At 41.4% G+C, this 17,915-nt stretch overlaps 2 protein-coding genes across 3 annotated transcripts; one reads left to right on the forward strand and one right to left on the reverse strand.

Moving 5' to 3' along the window:
- Positions 1–243: 243 nt before the first annotated feature.
- LOC115747729 (protein ACCELERATED CELL DEATH 6-like) lies at positions 244–14,121 on the forward strand. Its single transcript, XM_048278026.1, has 5 exons — positions 244–949; positions 1,207–1,722; positions 3,190–3,701; positions 13,658–13,744; positions 13,891–14,121. The coding sequence occupies exons 1-5, from the start codon at positions 244–246 to the stop codon at positions 14,119–14,121; spliced, it is 2,052 nt and encodes a 683-aa protein (XP_048133983.1).
- A 908-nt stretch (positions 14,122–15,029) lies between these two features.
- On the reverse strand, positions 15,030–17,881 carry LOC115747770 (F-box/kelch-repeat protein At1g16250). 2 transcript variants are annotated; one of them, XM_030684053.2, is made up of 4 exons: positions 17,440–17,881; positions 17,394–17,406; positions 16,320–16,895; positions 15,030–16,041 (listed from the first exon to the last, which is right to left on the reverse strand). In XM_030684053.2, coding segments are annotated over exons 2-4 (1,161 nt in total). In that variant the 5' UTR covers positions 17,396–17,406; positions 17,440–17,881; the 3' UTR covers positions 15,030–15,458. The 2 variants fall into 2 exon arrangements, with proteins under 2 accessions (XP_030539913.1, XP_030539912.1); XM_030684052.2 differs by having other exon boundaries at positions 17,394–17,881.
- Between the last annotated feature and the right edge of the window lie 34 nt (positions 17,882–17,915).

The following is a 17,915-nucleotide window of genomic DNA, read 5'->3' on the forward strand; positions in this document are numbered from 1 at the left end:
AAGAGAGTGTAAAAAGAGCAAATGTATCGTGCGTACAGAAAAAGCAGTAAAGAATAAAGAGAGTTCATGTCCTGTGCAAAAAGATGCACACCGGCAAAGATGAGTGGATTTGCGTAAACCCCACGAGGCGCTAGAGGAATATTTTATCGTGTATTTAATCTTGGAGAACAGACCGCAAACGAATTATAACAGGCTTTCGTCTAACTTTTGGAGAAGCCGACATTCAAGTTTCAGAGTTTTGAGATGGATAGCGATAGCACCAGCGTAGATATTCAAGATCACGAAACTTGGGAGCAGAGAAGGGCTAGATTGAGAGCACTAGAGTCGGTAAACGGAACACAGCTTCAAGCAGAATCCAAATATCGGGTGTCTCTCAAGCTATGGCCCGCCGTGGAACAAGGCAACGTGGACAAGTTCATCGAAGCCATCGAAAACTGTTCTGCCGGAGAGGGGGTCCCTCTGTCCGACATTATCAAGATAGAGGGTCCTTCTGGGAACTCGTTGCTCCACGCTGCGGCAGGTATCGAGGAGGGCGACATTCTCCAAGCCCTCCTCGAGGTCATCCGTGACAAGAGTCTCACCGCCAAGGTGAACTGCCGAGGGGACACCGCGCTACACATCGCCGCAAGAGCTGGCAGGATCCGCGCGGCCGAGCTCCTCCTCAGCTGCAGGGGTATTGTGGACACGGCGAACGACATCGGAAACACGGCACTGCATGAGGCTGTGAAGAACAGTAACCGCGAGTTGACCCGTCTGCTCCTGAGTCAAGGCTCAAATTTGGTGTATAAGGAGAACAAGGAGGGCAAGTGCCCGCTATATTTGGCAGTCGAGATGGAGGACTCGACGAATCTAAAGCTTTTGATGGAAGCGGTGGATGGGCATGAAATCCTTCCCTCCCAGATTGAAGGCATGTCACCGGTTCACGGAGCCGTGCTTTACAAAAGGATAGGTATGTGATTCTACTTACGGTTCTCACTTGGGTAAATTTGTCGATCGGACTATATATATAAAATTACCAAAAAAGTCCTAAACTTATTAAAATTGTGTCAATTCAGTCATAAACTCCTTTTTATCAATACGTAGTCAATGTAATATCGCATTTCTTGTTAATTTAAAGAGAAATATGATCGCTAGAGGGCAAAGTTCCAGACGCTTGGTCATGAGCATGACTCAAATTAATTCATTTCCTGCTCTCCAATGATATAGAAATGCTGAAGGAGATGTCGAAGCGGAAGGAGCTATTTGATTTAAGAGATGATAAAGGCGGTACTCCCCTCCATCTAGCAGCATATTTGAATTACATTGATGGAGTCGAATTCTTGGTCAACAACTTTGCTTCGAGCGCCTTTGAGGGCGACAAAGAGGGCTATCTTCCGATTCATGTCGCATGTAAGATGGATCGTCGTATAATAGTCAAGAAGCTACTTCATCTTTGGCCGAATCCGGATGAGTTGCTAAATCTTAAGGATGGGCAAAATATACTTCACGTTGCGGCAAAATGTGGTAGCACCTCGGTAATACGCTTCATACTCGACAATCCCAAGCTTGAGAGGCTTATTAATGCGAAAGACAAGGAAGGAAATACGCCTCTACATGTGGCCGCATCGCAGTTGAAATTCCCAGCTATTTTGTCTCTCGTTGCAGAGGAGGTAGTTGATATTGAAGTTGTAAACAACCGCCACTTGACGGCTTTGGACATTGCAGATGAGCAACTGGCAAAAAGTCATGCAAATCGACAGGTAATGTGATATCCACAAAATGGATTAAAAATTTGTTTATTTTGACCGCGTTGAACTTGGGCTTTTTTTTTTCCAAAAATAGAATTAAAAAAATTACCAAAATAGGTTAATTTTTTTTTTTACCATTTTAGGTCTCACTCGGCGGTCCAAGTGCCGAGCGCGGCAATCCGGCTGCTGCGAGAGACCCCTTGCCCCATTAGCACCCGACTAAAGGCATTGTAGGATGATGGCATCGAACAAATCTTACATATAATATATTTCGCCACTCTATCTCCTCAATCATGGGCAGCTATGAGAAGGATAGTTGGGCAATGTTATACGTCCGGAATGAGAAGAGGCGACTAAATTGACACCGCCACCCTAACCACCAATTACAGAAGCACCGGTTGGGCCGCACGAGAATAAACCACCCGAGATTGTTCGGTCGATCCGGATGACCACTTGAGTTCATCTAGTTAGTGATGTTGTCCCTTACCCCTTGGAATATCATACGACGGATGTCATGCCGGGATTCACTCTAGGGTTCGGCCGGACAGATTTCACTCAAGGGTTCACCGAGTTTGTCGGCCCATTTCACCGGGCATTCGCTTTTCAATTTCATGACAATCAACAACCGCATACTTTAGCTACTTCTCCGGTTTCATACGGATCCGATTTTCCTTCTCCTTTCCCATGCTCTCTTATAGTAAGATATGTACCATCTGAGCGAAACATATTTTCCCACTTTGATAATGCATCTACATCATAAGATATGCCTTTGTCATATACACATCCTACTCATCCGGATCTTCGTTCTCGTCGGTACAATATTTTATCTACTGAACAACGGAGACAGTTTGATTGCGGAATAGAAGGTTATGTAGGAAGATGACATCATTAGTAGATGTAATTGCGGTTAACGATTGTTATCTATTATGAAAATCCCATATTTTTCATATATCTTACCACTTCTATTTTATGAATATTTTTAATTAAATATGTAAAACAAAATTATTTATTAATTATATGTCTTAATTAATTATTGATAATTTTTTATTATAAAAATAAGCTTAAAAAGAAAAAAAATATAAATAAAATAAAGGTTATAAAAATATAAAAAATAAGAAATATATATATAAAAAAAGGCAGTTGAGCGGGCCCGCTCGGCAATTGGACTGCCGAGCAGCCCGCTCGGCAATTATACTGCTGAGCGGAACCTAAAATGGTAAAAAAAAACTTTAACTTATTTTGGTAATTTTTTTTAACCCTATTTTGGAAAAAAGCCCAACTTCTCTTGAAGTTCCCTAAATAAGGCTTCTGCAGTAAGCTCAGAAAAAATTGGGTTGCAAGTCTGGGTAGTGTATCACTTGAAAGGTTTCATTCCTGTGAAATCTGAATTCTTTGATTGGTCGTCCATCTTCTTTTTTAATAACGGTCCTTTTTTTTTACTAGGCTTACCACTTATTTGCAGTATGGACATTAGAAGCTGTTAAAGCACCCAGAAGCATATACAGAGCATCTCGCGGGCCAGAAGGCAGAGACCCGTGGCCAACAGCCATAGACCCGGTGAGAGACACGAAGCCTACGCATTTGGATCGCCTGAGGGACAAGGCCAATGCACATATGGTCGTGGCAGCGCTCGTCGCCACCATGACATTCGCCGCTGGCTTTTCAGTTCCCGGAGGATATAAGAATTCTGAACCAGATGTTGGAATCGCTGCGCTGTTGAACAAGCCCATGTACGACGTCTTCGTGATCTGCAACACCATCGCCATGTACAGCTCGATAATTGCAGTTGTGTTGCTTCCTCAAACACAGCTCATTGAATTTCAGGTGCCGAATATTTTCCTCAAAAGGGCAAAGCAGTCGCTGGACCTAGCTATTGCCACCATGTCCGTAGCTTTCATGGCGGGGGTCTACGTGACCGTAAGCAAACGCACTTGGGTCGCCGTTGTTTTCTTGATCATTGGAATCACTGCCCTCGTCTGTATTTTTACATGTTACGCTGTTATTTGGCTTTTCTTCGATTGGGTGAAACTTTCGGTATCAAGTTTGAGACGTTCGTCTCGATATCGTAGAATGTCCCAAGGAACCATTACCAAATGTAGTCTGACCCTATTGATTTTTCTCGTGTCCAAATGTAGTCTGACCCTATTGATGTTTATCGTGTTAGTATTTGATTGAACATCCTTTGTGTGCTTGTATTCTGTCTAATAAAAGTTTCTTGATATCACATGCTACTATGCTATACTGTAAAAACATGAGTTCTGTGAATTGTATTAGGTGTAAATAAAAAAAAAATCATCCTTTTGCATGCGACAAATTATTTGAAGAAGATGAGCTTCAATTGAAACATGTCATTCTTCCTTTATGTTCCGTCGGTTTTAACTAATGAGGTGCCCCAACCTTTTTGTCGAATAATGTCTCGAATTTGAGTCCGTGTACGAAATCCCACCAGACTAGAGAATGTAGATTGATTTATTAAATCAAGTCGATGAGGAACGAAATCTACTCTCCTATTTACACAAGGGTTGCGCTTTTTCTACTCTCTTTTTGGCTACCACACTTCTTGAATTAGTATTTTGATAACAATATTCCTTATGGGTCCCACATTTGGCATATCATACCCATTTAATAGATTATTAAATTCAAACGTGGGTCTAATTTTGTGTTCTTTTTTTTTTTCTTTTTCTTCCCTATTTCTCTCTTCTTTCTCTTCGGGTGTTTGTCGCGTATGTCTTCCACCGCGCCTCCTACACCAAAGGCTCCATTGGCCAAGCCGTTTGTTCACTTTTTTGAAAGTATCATCAAATTAGCCGCTTCTTTCTCATATATATCTCAAGTTCCTTAAGTTCATCATCATTAGTTGAATCTTCATCTTCAAAATTGGTTAGGCACGCGTTGGGGTCGAGCTACATGTTGGCGGCCATGTGTTCCTTCATGGCGGGGTAAACTATGGTTTAGAATGTCTCGATGACGGCGGGTTGAAAGCGCAAAGAGTAGCGAGATGGAGAAGTGAGCAAACAGCACGGCCAATCCCAAGATAAAAAATACAAAAAAGATTAAATTAATAAAAAGATTAATACAAACAATAAATACAATAAGAGATGGGGTCGAAGACGATGTGGAGGATGTATGTGAAGAATGCAGCGATGAAGAAAACGTGGGACACACAAAGAGAGATAAGAGAGAGCTAGGGAAAAAAAAAAGTAAACACAAAATGGGATCCACATTTAAATTTAATAATATATTTTTTGTTGTCGAAAATTTAATAATCTGTCAAATGGATATAATATGCTAAAAGGTGGGATCCACAAGGGATATTATTGTCAAAACACTAATTCAAGGAGTGTGGGAGCCAAAGAGGGAGTGGAAAAGGGTGACCCTTAGTCAAAATATGCGAAATTTCTTATCTAGAGCTTCATATGCAATATCGGATGCAATATTCGGAAGACATTAATCAGAGTTTGAATATGATTCCTTCATGAATACTACTTGAAAATATTCATTAGACTTAATAGAAACTATCGAGGGTTTTGTCAATCATCAAAACATATTAAGTGGAATCTAGTCATACAATGTCAGAAGCATGTGATATCCTATAAAATGATAGCCAATTTTAATATGCGTGTGCGTTCATGGAAAACATCATTATGAGCTATTTGAATAGCGCTCTAGTTGGTACAATAAATGATTGTTCCTTCATGATGATAAACTCTCATGTTTTCTAATAACTATAGCAACCTTAGTAGTTATGATATCATATCAGTAAGAGCACAATATTCCGCTTCGGTGCTAGATTCTACTGATAGTGGTCTATTTTTTTTCGCACCATGAGATAAGTGAGTTACCAAAAAGAAGCAAGTAGCATTTTTTGACATCCACGAATTTAGTCAAGATATATTTACTAAATTATGCTCGAGAGGAATTATAGGTTACCATTTAAATTTAGATATTGTCGCATGATTGACTAGAGGACAAGCAAAGATGAGCGAATAAAACAATACAAGGCGGGACCCATCGGTTACGGTCAGGCCAAGGCCGAACAGGCCGGGCCACCGATCGATACTGTTGGACGGGCCAAGGCTAGTCGCATTCGGCTCGTGTCGTGCCGAATTGCCCAACCTACGCGATACACGGCCGATCGCTTGATGGACCGCCGGGGCTTCTCCGCCACGTTTGCTCCGCCACCATCCCGATGTCTGTGGTCATCAAATGTCACTAAAAAGTAAGTCAATTATATGAGGACAAATAAAAAATGTCATTATCAAACTTTAGGATAAATATAGATGACATTTGCAAACCTTAGATATAAGGATGAATGTCATTTTCAAGGTATCTTATGTCTCTAGATTAGGTACTTATCGATACTTGATTGATCCACTTGTTGAGGCTATCCTCTTAGGTTTCTAGATTAGGCATTCATCGATACTTGATTGGCCCACTTATTTAGGTTATCTTCTTAGATTTCTAGATTAGGCACTTATCGATACTTGATTGGTCCACTCAGTAATGAAACCTTATTAACCATATTATCAAGCATAAACTTCAATAATTGCAACGAACATTCTTTCCCCTGAACATTTTGTCATAGAGATCGAATTTAAAGTTAGGACGTTTCATGGTGGTAAACTTGGAGTACAATGCACGAGGAGCATGCTTGAGTCCATATGATGCTTTATGTAACCGACACACTTTATTAGAACTATGAGTATCCATGAGAAGATTCCATATATACTTTCTTAGTAAGATTGCCATAACAAGGACATTTTTAACATCCATCTAGAATAGAAGCCATTGCTTAATGGCACCAATAGCAAGAAGACATTGCGCAAAAGTAAGACATGCAACTAGAGCAAAGATCTTGTCATAATCAATGTCATGCTCCAAAGTAAAGCCTTACGCTACTAGTCGAGTTTTGAAGCATTCCATCGTACCATCTACCTTAGTTTTGATCTTATACACACATTTATAACCTACAGAAGATTTTCCAAGAGGCAAATCAACTAAATTTCAAGTATGAAACTTGTCTAACGCATGCAACTCATCCGCCATTATTTCTTGCTAAAGAGGATTTTACGAGCTTTTGTATATTTGCAAGACTCATGAAAGAAGTAATAGTACAACAACAATGCAAATCAAGAATCCGAACGGAAGGTTGACTTACATTGGTGGAACCACAAATAAGAGAAGAGGGAATGACCAAGGGTGGAGAATATGTGGATTGTGCATGTTTTGGTAAAGGACGTGAGGAAGGGGGACTGTATGTGCTTGAAGACTCAACTTCCTTTCCATGTTCTGGTGTTACTTCTCTACATCGGATCCATTGTCGTCTTGGTCATCCTTCTCTACACAATCTTCAAAGATTAGATTTTAGTTTTAAGTATATTTCTAGTTTAGAGTATGAGTCATGCCAACTTGGCAAATTACATCGTGTTAGTTATCCGTCTCGAGTCATTAAACGAACAAAGTCTCCTTTTTTGCTAGTTCATTCGGATGTTTGGAGACCATGTCATGTGACTTCCAATTTGGGTTTGAGATATTTTGTCACTTTTGTTGATGACTATTCCAGAATTACTTGGTTATATCTAATAAAAGATCGTTCAGAGTTGTTTTTTATATTTTGTGCATTTATGTCTGAAATTTTTACTCGGTTTGGTGTGCATGTTAAAGTTTTGCGTTCTGATAACATTTAGGAGTACTTTTACGCACCTTTTTACGAGTTTATGACACCACATGGTATGATTCATGAATCTTCTTGTCCCGATACACCACAGCAGAATGATGTTGCTGAAAGGAAGAATAGACATTTGTTGGAAGTTACTAGATCTATGTTATTTGAGATGAAGGTCCCTAAAACCTTGTGGTGCGATGCTGTCTTGATCGCATGTTCTTTCATTAATCGGATGCAATTTTTCTGTTTTGTGAGGTGGTATTCCTTTTTCTACTCTATTTGCAAATTAGTCACTATTTGCCTTACCACCTTATGTTTTTGGTTGTGTCTGTTTTGTTCGTGATCATCGACCCGGAGTATCAAAACTTGATCCAAGGGATATCAAGTATATGTTTTTAGGTTATTCCCGTACTCAAAGGGGTATCGTTGCTATTCTCCATCATTGAAGAAATACTTCATAAGCGATGATGTCTCATTCTTTGAATCCACTCCTTATCATGATATTCTAATTCTTTGCGTCGAATTAGATGAAGAATTACATGTGACCACCATTTGGTCAACTATTCCGGCTATTTCACCTGCATCTATACGGGGATCACGTTCTCTACGGGTTTATACTTGGCGTCCTCGGGTTCATACTCCCTCCCTTTCTCCTGTCACAACTACGTCATCTTCCGTTCCGGATCTGCCGTTAGTCGATCCTCCTCATGTATCCGACCTTCATCTTCCTATAGCTCATCACAAAGGTACACGTGCTTGTACTCATCATTCTATTGCAAGTTTTATTTCATACTCTTCTGTGTCTCCTTCTTTTTGAGCCTTTTCATCTACTGTTGACCAATATCCTATTCCCAAGTGTGTATACGAGGCATTACAAATTCCTGGCTAGAGGACGACTATGGAAGAAAAATAAAGGCTTTACGGGTTAATGAAACTTGGGACTTGGTACCTCTTCCTTCGAGCAAAGCTGCTATTGGTTGTAGATGGGTGTATGCTGTGAAAGTGAATCCCGATGGTTCCCTTGCTCGCTTAAAAGCGAAACTTGTGGTGAAAGGGTATACTTAGGTGTATGAGGTTGACTATTTGGATACTTTCTCTCCTGTTGCCAAGCTTACTTTTGTTCGTATTTTGATCTCTCTTGCTGCAACCTATAATTGGTCCTTATTTCAACTTGATGTCAAGAATGTCTTTTTGCATGGTACTCTACACGAAGAAGTTTGTATGGAGCAACCTCCAGGGTTTATTGCTCAAGGAGAGTGCGGTGGAATGGTTTGCAAGCTAAAAAGAACTTTGTATAGTTTGAAGCAATCTCCACAGGCATGGTTTGGAAGATTTTCTAAAGCTGTACTTTCTTTTGGATTGTCTAGATGTAGCAATGATCACTCTTTCTTTTATATACGGCCAAGGGAAGGCAAATTGTTCTTGATTGTGTATGTGGATGATATTATCGTCACGGGAGATGACTTGGTTGGTATAGCTGAACTAAAAATCTATCTTCAGAAACAATTTCGGACTAAGGACCTAGGAAAATTGAAGTATTTCTTAGGAATTGAGGTGACACGATCACGAAAAGGTATTGTCCCGTCACAACGAAATTTGTCCTGGATTTACTCACTAAGATAGGTATGCTGGGATCAAAGCCTCTTGATTCACCCATGGAATAAGGAGTTAAACTGGTTGCCAAGGGAGGAGAGCTATTTGATAATCCTAAGAGATATAGAAGATTGGTAGGCAAACCGAATTATCTCACAATTGCTCGATCGGACATTACCTTTCCAGTTAGTGTGGTAAGCCACTTTTTGTCTTCTTATCGTACTTCTTACTGGGATGCGGTAATTCGAATTTTAAGGGCACTTGAAGAAGACTCCGGGAAAAGGAATTGTTTACCAAAATCATGGTCATAGCAGAGTTGAAGGATTTTCTAATGTTGATTGGGCGGGGTGTCGCAACCCTTGATCTCGTCGGCGGGAGATCGGAGGGCTAATGGGTCGTCCCTTCGGGTCCGGTTGTGTATGGACCTTCGGACGCGGGCCTCTCCCAAGACGCATTACTCAAATCGCGACGGAGGATAAAATCGTAGTCGACCTTTCGGTGCGGTCTAGTGGCATGTGCTATGTGTGCATGCCTCGGAGTCGCCACCAATCGTTTCGTGGAAGGTACGATTGGAAACCCTATCGAATAGTCGGGAGTTTCTATTCGATTCTACGAGAACCGGAGAAGTGGGTTCGGGGACTTAGTTACGTCAATTATCTTAATTGACGCCCTTTCGGTACCTAAGTTGAATGAATTTTTCTAATTTCGGATTTCATGCAGATGAGTGGGGTACGGATCCTAATCTAGGAGTTCATGCGGATGGGAGTGACTATCCTAGCAATCACAATCAATTAAAGTAAATGCGCAAATCAAGGAATCCATAACATGCGGATAAAGCACATCAAATCGGCGTGTCATTCCTAGTATAGCCCTATTGGCTTAGAGAAAGAGGTATTCAAAGCATAGGAGAGGATCGGGAGTGATTTGGAAGCGATTCGCCCATGAGGGGCAAAATCGTAATTTTGAGAAAATTTGGGGACGATTTGCCAAAAAGGGCAAAATCGTCATTTCAGAAAAGATCCGGAGTGAAAAGTATTGAAAATAGGATTGGCCACCTAAACTGACCCATTTCCTAATTTCCGACATTTTTTTTGGAATTTTCTGGAATTTTTTATGAAATTTTTTGGGACAATTTGCCCTTGAGGGGTAAAATTGTCATTTTTGGAAAGATCGGGAGAAGAAATCCCAAAAATAGGATTGGCCAGTTGACTGTGGCCATTCCTCAATTTGTGAGAATTTTTGGAATTTTTTAGGAATTTTCTACAATTTTTCCTAATTTTTTGGGATTTTCTATGATTGTTCTATTTTTATTTTATTTTTTTTTTAAACAAATCATTTTTCGAATTTTTTTTTATTTATCGGACCGGGTCAAACCGATCGACGGACCGGCCAACCCGGTCCGAACTCACACTCGGATCCGCGCGGCACCGAAACGACGTCGCACCAGCATTTTCATTCGAAATTTTTTAAATTCCCTCCTAAAATGAAATGTGTGTCTCAGATTGTGCCACGTGGCGATCTATGGACCCTCCGATCAGAGGTTAAAATCTTCGGCTCAGGATTCGTCACGTGGCGAAATCACAACTCTCTGATCTGATAGCAAACCGACGGTCAGGATGAAGACACGTGGCTAATCCACGGTCGTTTGATCGTTAGATCAGATCCACGGTCAGGATCGGACGACGTGGCTAGTCCACAACCGTCCGATCAAATGTATTTTTTTATTCCAAAAATGATTTTTCCATTATTCGTTTTTTTTTAAGAATGATCCAACGATCAGAATTGTGACACGCGGCCAAACCTGGGCCGCGCGATCACAAAATATTTTTTTATTTTTGAAAAATCAGAATATTTTGAAAATTCATTTTTTTATTTTCCAAAAATCCCAAATCACGACACGTGGCATTATTTCACCCGTCGGATCAATTTTGTTTTTTTTGTTATTCAGTTATAACGACCGGCGCTGACGTGGCCGCCACGTGGCTGCCACGTCATCACCACGTATGCGTTGACCAGGTCAACTCTTGTTGACCGGTCAACTCCCTCGTCGGAGAAGATCATCGGCGCCGGTGATTCTCTCCGGCGCCTCGCCGGAAATGCGTTTCCGACGTCAAAAACTCTCTAAAGTCTAGTGATCCTCACACTGATAAACTCCGAAGCCAATCCTAATCATCATACGTCGAAATCAACTTCTAACAATACCTGAAACTTGACTACCAAAAACTTCACAGTCTAGAATTCCAGCTTTACAGTCAGAGTCCGACGAGCTTCGATTTCTCTATTGCAGTCGTTTGCTTTTCATTTCTAGCCAAACATCTAGCATCCATAGGTGAAAAGAGACTTACCTGCTCATCTTTGCGCCTCGATATACATCCATTGAAGACTCCTACCTTGCGACTCCGGTGAGGTACGGGAAGGGTTTGGTCGACGGTTTTCATGCAATAGATGCGCAAAGAAAGGCGCAGCAAGCATCTTTGATAGATTCAAAGCAAACATGTGAACTAACAACGCGATCAGAGGTATTCTCTTGGGGTTCAAATTCGGATCTCGTTGTAACATTTTGTCGAACGGTCGGCATGCAGTCTTTAAAAACGTAAACCATTGATCCACTATTTGAATCAAACAAAAATAAGGCTGGATTTGTGTTAAACAGACTTAGATCTACAATCGGTTTACGTTGTTTCAATCAACAGCGGATCAAACTCCAGAATCACAGTAAGTCGAGAAGAATAAGGGCAAGCGAAGACTGACCTGTGTTCGTCCGAGCGTCGGCGACATGATCCGTCCTCTTGATCTCTGTCTCGTATTTCCTTTCTTGATGAAGTTCTCGAGTGAAAGTCCGCGAAGGACCTCTGATGAACGTCAATGGTCTCCGTGCTCTCCTCGTGTGTCTCACCAAACGGAGTCTCCCCTCGAGCTCGATGAAGCTCTCCTTCAATCTTTTCTTTTTTGTTCTGTTGTAGCCACCCCGTTTTCTCGTTCACTTCTTCTTTTATGTTGCAACCGAAATCCCAAAACCGCCTGGAGGTTCTGGTGCACGCGAGAGAAAACTGGGCTCCCCAAAAAATCCACCCCCTCCAGTTCGTTATGCTCGCTCTTCGATCCTTGGGGAAAGGATGGGTCGATGAGGAGATCCCTCTTTGTGATTTGGTTCCCCCCCTTTTTCTTCAAAAATTTGACTTTCATTTAGTCTTTTTGCTTCTGCTTCCTGGCGTGCGAGCGAAGAACCTGCAGAATATCTTCTTGCGTGAGTTTTTTTTGCTTGACCTAGTCAACTCGTTGACTTGGTCAAGATTTTCTTTAATGGTAATTTTCTTTTATGCCTAATTCAACACTCATCCGACCCATTTTTTTGCAATTTTAAGCTCCAAAATTGGATTTGGCAAAACGAATGTTATCCAGGTGACAAGTTTGGGAAAAATTGGTTCAATTTAGCAAAAAACCCCTAAATTTCAAGATTAGTTCGGATGTAAAATGTGTTCAATTAGGGCTCTTAAAGATCGATTCGTGTCAATCTGACCTCACCAATGTGCTTAGAATGCTGAAAAACTTGTGGGTCAATGTTCATTTCTGCATGGGTTCGATTTTACAATCGCCAATTTGACCTTGATTGAAAATCGCGGATTATATCGGAAATGCAATAGGTCCAATTTGTAACCTGCTCAAAAATTGAAATTTATTGGACCAAAATGCAATTAAAGGTGTAGGAATGAAATGTCATAACTGACTCAAAGTAAGAAAAACAATAGAAAGACCTCAAATGATTTTTTTTGCTCAATTTAGGTCCACATTTGTAAAGACTCATGTGACCAGAAGTTGAATTTTTCAATTTTTAAATGGCCAAAATGAAGAGGGAATTAAAGGAAAAATATTGGATATTTTCCCATATTTTTTAGGCCGAAAATGCTATTTTTTGTGAATTTTGGGTATTTTTCTAATATACCAAAAATATCAAAAATTGTGAAAAATACCGAAAATTATTTTTTGTTCAAAAATGGATCCTTAAACTTGGCCAAGGCTTCCAAAATTGATTTTTCAATTTTATGAATTTTTATGGATTTTTGAAAAATTTTCTAAAGAAAAAGCGATTAAAAATCAAGTGTTAACACGGGGTTTCAGGATGATAGGAGATCCACTACGGGTTATTATACATTTGTCGGAGGAAATCTAGTGTAGTGGAAGAGTAAGAAACAGAGTGTTGTTGCCCGCTCTAGTGCTAATTCGGAATATAGAGCCATGTCACAAGCTACATGTGAATTAGTGTGGATTCAACAGCTATTGACTGAGTTAGGCTTGAGAGCTTCAATTCCTATGTCTTTATGGTGTGATAATAAGACTGCAGTGCATATAGTTTCCAACCCCTTGTTTCATGAGAGAACAAAACATATTGAGGTTGATTGTCATTTTATTCGAGAGAAGTTGCAAAGCGGAATGATTCTTCCTAGTCATGTTAGAACTGGTGAACAATTTGCGGACATTTTTACTAAACCTTTGAGTAACGGGAGGATAAAATATATTTGTAACAAACTGGGTATGATTAATATCTATGCTCCGGCTTGAGGGGGAGTGTTAGAAGTATCAAGGGTAAAGTAGTCTTTTGGATTTATTTGGTTACCAATGTATAAATACCACTTTACTAAATAATATCATACGTTTCTTTTTCCTCTAACAGGAACACACTCAGATAAGAGCAAGAGACAATTCACTCATCAGTGATCCTAATTCAGTTTCACCCAAAGTAGAGACGGAGAAGCTATTCGTTCTTGCACTTTCTGCTTTAGGAAGAGGAAGACCACCCAATGGCTGAACTAAAGAATTTGCCCTTGTGGGTGTAATGTCATGTCCAAGTTTACCAGTTCATAGTGCTGATTAAACTCTCTGCTTTCTCATGCGGAATCAAAGCAGGAGTTGTCTTCTGAAGGGTTTGCTCCCCTTGCTCCTATCAGCAACCCATCTGCCACAAACACCGCCACCAAACCATACGTCAGCAGCAGCTTCATCGCTCCATTTTCCCAGCCTTCATGGTTCACGCCGAGTGCAGTGAAGATGGCTTTCCACTTCTCAACGGTCACATCTGGTGGTCCATCAAGCATCACCACATGGAGTGTTTCAATCCCGATGTCGGAGGCAGCTTAATCTGTCAATGTAATGCCTCCACTTTGGACCTCCAAGAAATTCCGCTCCTGGCAGTGAGTCTACTAATATCCCTACATATTCTGCCACCTAAAGACCCAGTGGTGGCTTCATACATCCCACACCCTTTGGCCTTCTTACTATGACTGCTCGGGCAAATTCCACTGTTTATGACTTTCCAAGCACCCAATCGACCCAAAATACTTGACCATCAAAATTTCCCTTTGTAAGCAAAATTGAGGGAGATGGCAGAAAGATCAGATCTACCTGAGAATTTGCAGCAGCTGTCGGCAAATTAAAGCCTCCACAGATGCCCCGACACAAGCTCCTACAGAACGTCCGCACGCAAAATCCATGTCTGAATCTGCTATGCATGACAACAAGCGCAAGAGTCCTGAAGAATTAAGATGGCAATGCCATAAATCCAAAGCTACCACAATTTCTCTTTGCATCTTCTGAATCTTTACAAGCTCCTCAAACTATGCAATGTACTGACCTGTTAAATATGCAAATCCTTTGACACAGAGAGAAAGTTGGAGAGCAGGTTGATCCAGTCAGTAAGATGGCTTTGCATGATCCGCACTCATTTTTTCCAGTAATGATGCTTCCGGTGATTCCCACCCTTACCCACATTTTTTGTGCACTCCCCCAAAAAATATGATTTCTGGACCCCGTACAGGCTTTTATGCTTTAGCACTTCTTGGAAGGAACATTCTTGTTCTTCGCATTCCGTCTAACTCGATGGGGCTAAACTACTTCCCCACTACGGTTTCTAGGGAAAAGTATTATCCATCCTTCAACATACAGGCCATGCGAGCAGCTATGGATTCTCTTAGCAAGATGCTCCGTCGCCTATGAGCAAGCTTGATGACTTTGAAACACGATTACATCCTTTCCTAGGTTCTTTTTCGTTTTTCCTTTTATTCATCTTCTCTACTTTTTGTGTTTTCTGGTGACAAGGATTGCATGGCTGCAGTAGGGTAAGGGTTTTTTTTTTTTTAAAACTACTTTATGATAAGGATTCAATGATTCCAAAGTCAGTGACACATCTACATACTTATTTTACAAGGTTGTGCGTGTATTTAGCTTGACAAAGTCATTTGGGGCAGAAGTTTGGTTGGTTTTCTATGCAATAAACTTGTTTTCGCATAGAAGAATCTGAAGTTCATTTTTAGTTTCAATCAAACGAAAAACAAGAAAGTAAACGAGACAATTGGCATTACATAAGACGTTGAATCCTCTAAAGGTATCAATTTGTTTACACTAGATTACAGACACACCAAAGAAGAATCAAGTCATATAACAGAGCATTGGCAAGGCCTAGATCAAAGCTCTCCAAACTATCCTAACTGAAGAACAGAGTTTTCTTTAAGGGAAGCACATCCTAGAATCGAGCCCGATGCAGTCAGACACATTGGTCTCGTCTCACGCCACTTCAAAGGGAACTTTGAAGGGTCACAGACTCTCACCAATCCTAGTTTGACAATATCAAATCTCCCAGCTCCCGATTCTTCCCACTTGAGAACCTTCCCACCTAACACATACAGTTCATGTCCAAGACCAGCAAAACCATAGTCAAAGACTTCTAATGGTCGTGAGTGGACAGGAAGGAAAACAGAAGGAACTTTCCCCACATTGTACCATTCTCCTTTGGCAGTATCCCTCGTCTTAATTAAGCTCTCACCCCAATCTACAATAGTGTATACACGATCATTTTCAATGACCTGTACAGCTACTTGCATTGCTCTAGAAAAAGGCCAATTATCCTCTACTGTGTTCCACAATCCAGATAATGGACAGAAAACTTCAGATGAATTTTGGTCCAAAAGTCCTACTTGATCACTGAGAACATGAAATTTGCCGTTGTATGACAAGCCTATGCAATCCATTTGGGGATTGGGCATTGGTGGCAGTTCTTCCCATCTGCAATGTCCAAGCTTGAAAAACTTAGGTTGTCTCAAAAAGAAGAGTTAAACAAGAAATTTGGTGGAACAATTTAAAAGCAACTTCCAACCTACAATATCAGTGTTGAAGAAAGGAAAAGAAAAAGCTAAACAAGTGGGTGGGTGAGCATATTTCAGAACCAAAGTGGACATGGAGAACCATGCACTTTTGCCACTTTAGGTGCCAAGGGCATAAGACAATAGAAAGAAAGTACAAAGCGCAAGACTTGTAGCATGATACTGTGGCAGTACACATACTTGTTTGACAATGGATTGTAACATTCAGCAAGAGTGAGGCCTCTCGGGCATGAAAGATTGCGACCCCCAGCTACATACACCTTTCCCGAGATGACGCAACACGCAAAGTGTGAACGAGGTGTTTGCATACTTGACACCATAGTCCATCCTTTTCTGAAAGGGTCAAATTGGTAGACATCATTGGTTATGATAGGCTTCTGATGAGGGTATCCTGGATCACTTGATGCATAAGCCCCACCAATGACAAGGAATCTGTCACCAACGCAAACACATGAAAAGCCAGTGTGCTTCCAGTCAGGATGCATTCTTGGCATCTTCGGTATAGGATGCCATCTATCAGCTTCGGGATCATAAGCAACCCACTGGTTGTCGGAGCCCTCAGTGAGAACGAATAACCAATCCCCAGACCAGCCTTCCCTAGCCTTGAAGTTGGCGTATTCCATGCCTCGTGTAACTTCTCTCCACTTCTTCGAGACTGTTTCTAGCAGCCCCTGGAACCCATGAGACACTCTGGCCAAGCATCTCAAGGCCAGATCATCTGGCAATCCTGGAATTATAGGTTCATGAGGAGATTCCCTGAAAGACAACATTGAGTAGAAGGGAAATTAGAGGCAGACCAGAAGAATGAAAACAAGTACTGCATGGATAGACAGATAAAAGGCGAGGATTTAAGGACAGATCAATCACTCGGAGAGGCTATCAACAGGACAGAAAAGAGAGGGGGATTTCTAGTCATAGCAAAATAGCCAAGTGAAAAATAAGCGTTGTTTCTTTCCACTACAGGACCCAAACTAACAACTGGGTGTCGTCCTTCCTAAGCAAGCATCTTACGAAAGATAAAAGCTTTGAACATCTAAATCGAGCGAATCTTCCGTAATTTGTCCTAATGTCAATCCAGCTCAATCAAGATCAGACAAAGCCAAGCTCAAGTATCTTCGCACTATCCTCTACCTTGAGCTCATATAGTCCTCAAACAGGAAGCAGCGTCTTAGAATCAGAGCACCATAATCCATAATCGAATGCACTGCAACCTTTAAACAAGGAAATGAATTGAAGATTCGCGAAGCCACTTACATCGATTCGGTACCTCACAAAGGATCATCCACTTGAACCCCACGAACCCAACAAACCTATTCTACGAACAACAGGCACGTACTGTGCGGACCACCTGCAAAGCCGAAACCGGAAGTACCCTCAGAAGAAAGCGGGCCGACCGATCCGATGAGTTGAGATGCAGAGACCAGATGGAAGAGCGAAACCGGGGAAGAAGACGAAGAGGGAAATTTACGACGGTGAGAGAGCAGCATGCGAGAGAAGGAAGGGTCGACGGCTCTCGAAGTTGCCGCGAGAGGAGGAGGCCTCGCCGTTTGATACGACGAAGGGTAAGGTTGAAGACGATGGTGGTGATGATGCGTCGTCGTGGCCAAGAGATCCTGAGCGACAACCACACAGCGGAGAAATGTAATTTCCGACACATTATTATCTGTTTCGGTTTTGCTAAACCTACGGTGCCCCTCCGACCTAGACGCGACAACCGAACCGGACCGGGCCGGTTCGGTCCGGGCCTATCTAAAACTTGAGCTTCCTTCTTGCTTC

Source organism: Rhodamnia argentea, chromosome 1, assembly GCF_020921035.1.
Source record: "Rhodamnia argentea isolate NSW1041297 chromosome 1, ASM2092103v1, whole genome shotgun sequence".
Taxonomy (NCBI): domain Eukaryota; kingdom Viridiplantae; phylum Streptophyta; class Magnoliopsida; order Myrtales; family Myrtaceae; genus Rhodamnia; species Rhodamnia argentea.

Bases quoted from the DNA above. Each gene is read 5' to 3' on its own strand.
- LOC115747729 (XM_048278026.1), top strand. From the start codon at position 244: ATGGATAGCGATAGCACCAGCGTAGATATTCAAGATCACGAAACTTGG. The intron at 3,702-13,657 runs GTCTGTATTTTT...TTCCTCTAACAG, and splicing joins TCATTGGAATCACTGCCCTC to GAACACACTCAGATAAGAGC. The intron at 13,745-13,890 runs GTTCTTGCACTT...GAATCAAAGCAG, and splicing joins TAGAGACGGAGAAGCTATTC to GAGTTGTCTTCTGAAGGGTT.
- LOC115747770 (XM_030684053.2), bottom strand. The intron at 16,042-16,319 runs GTATGTGTACTG...TGGACATTGCAG, and splicing joins TACAATCCATTGTCAAACAA to ATGGGAAGAACTGCCACCAA.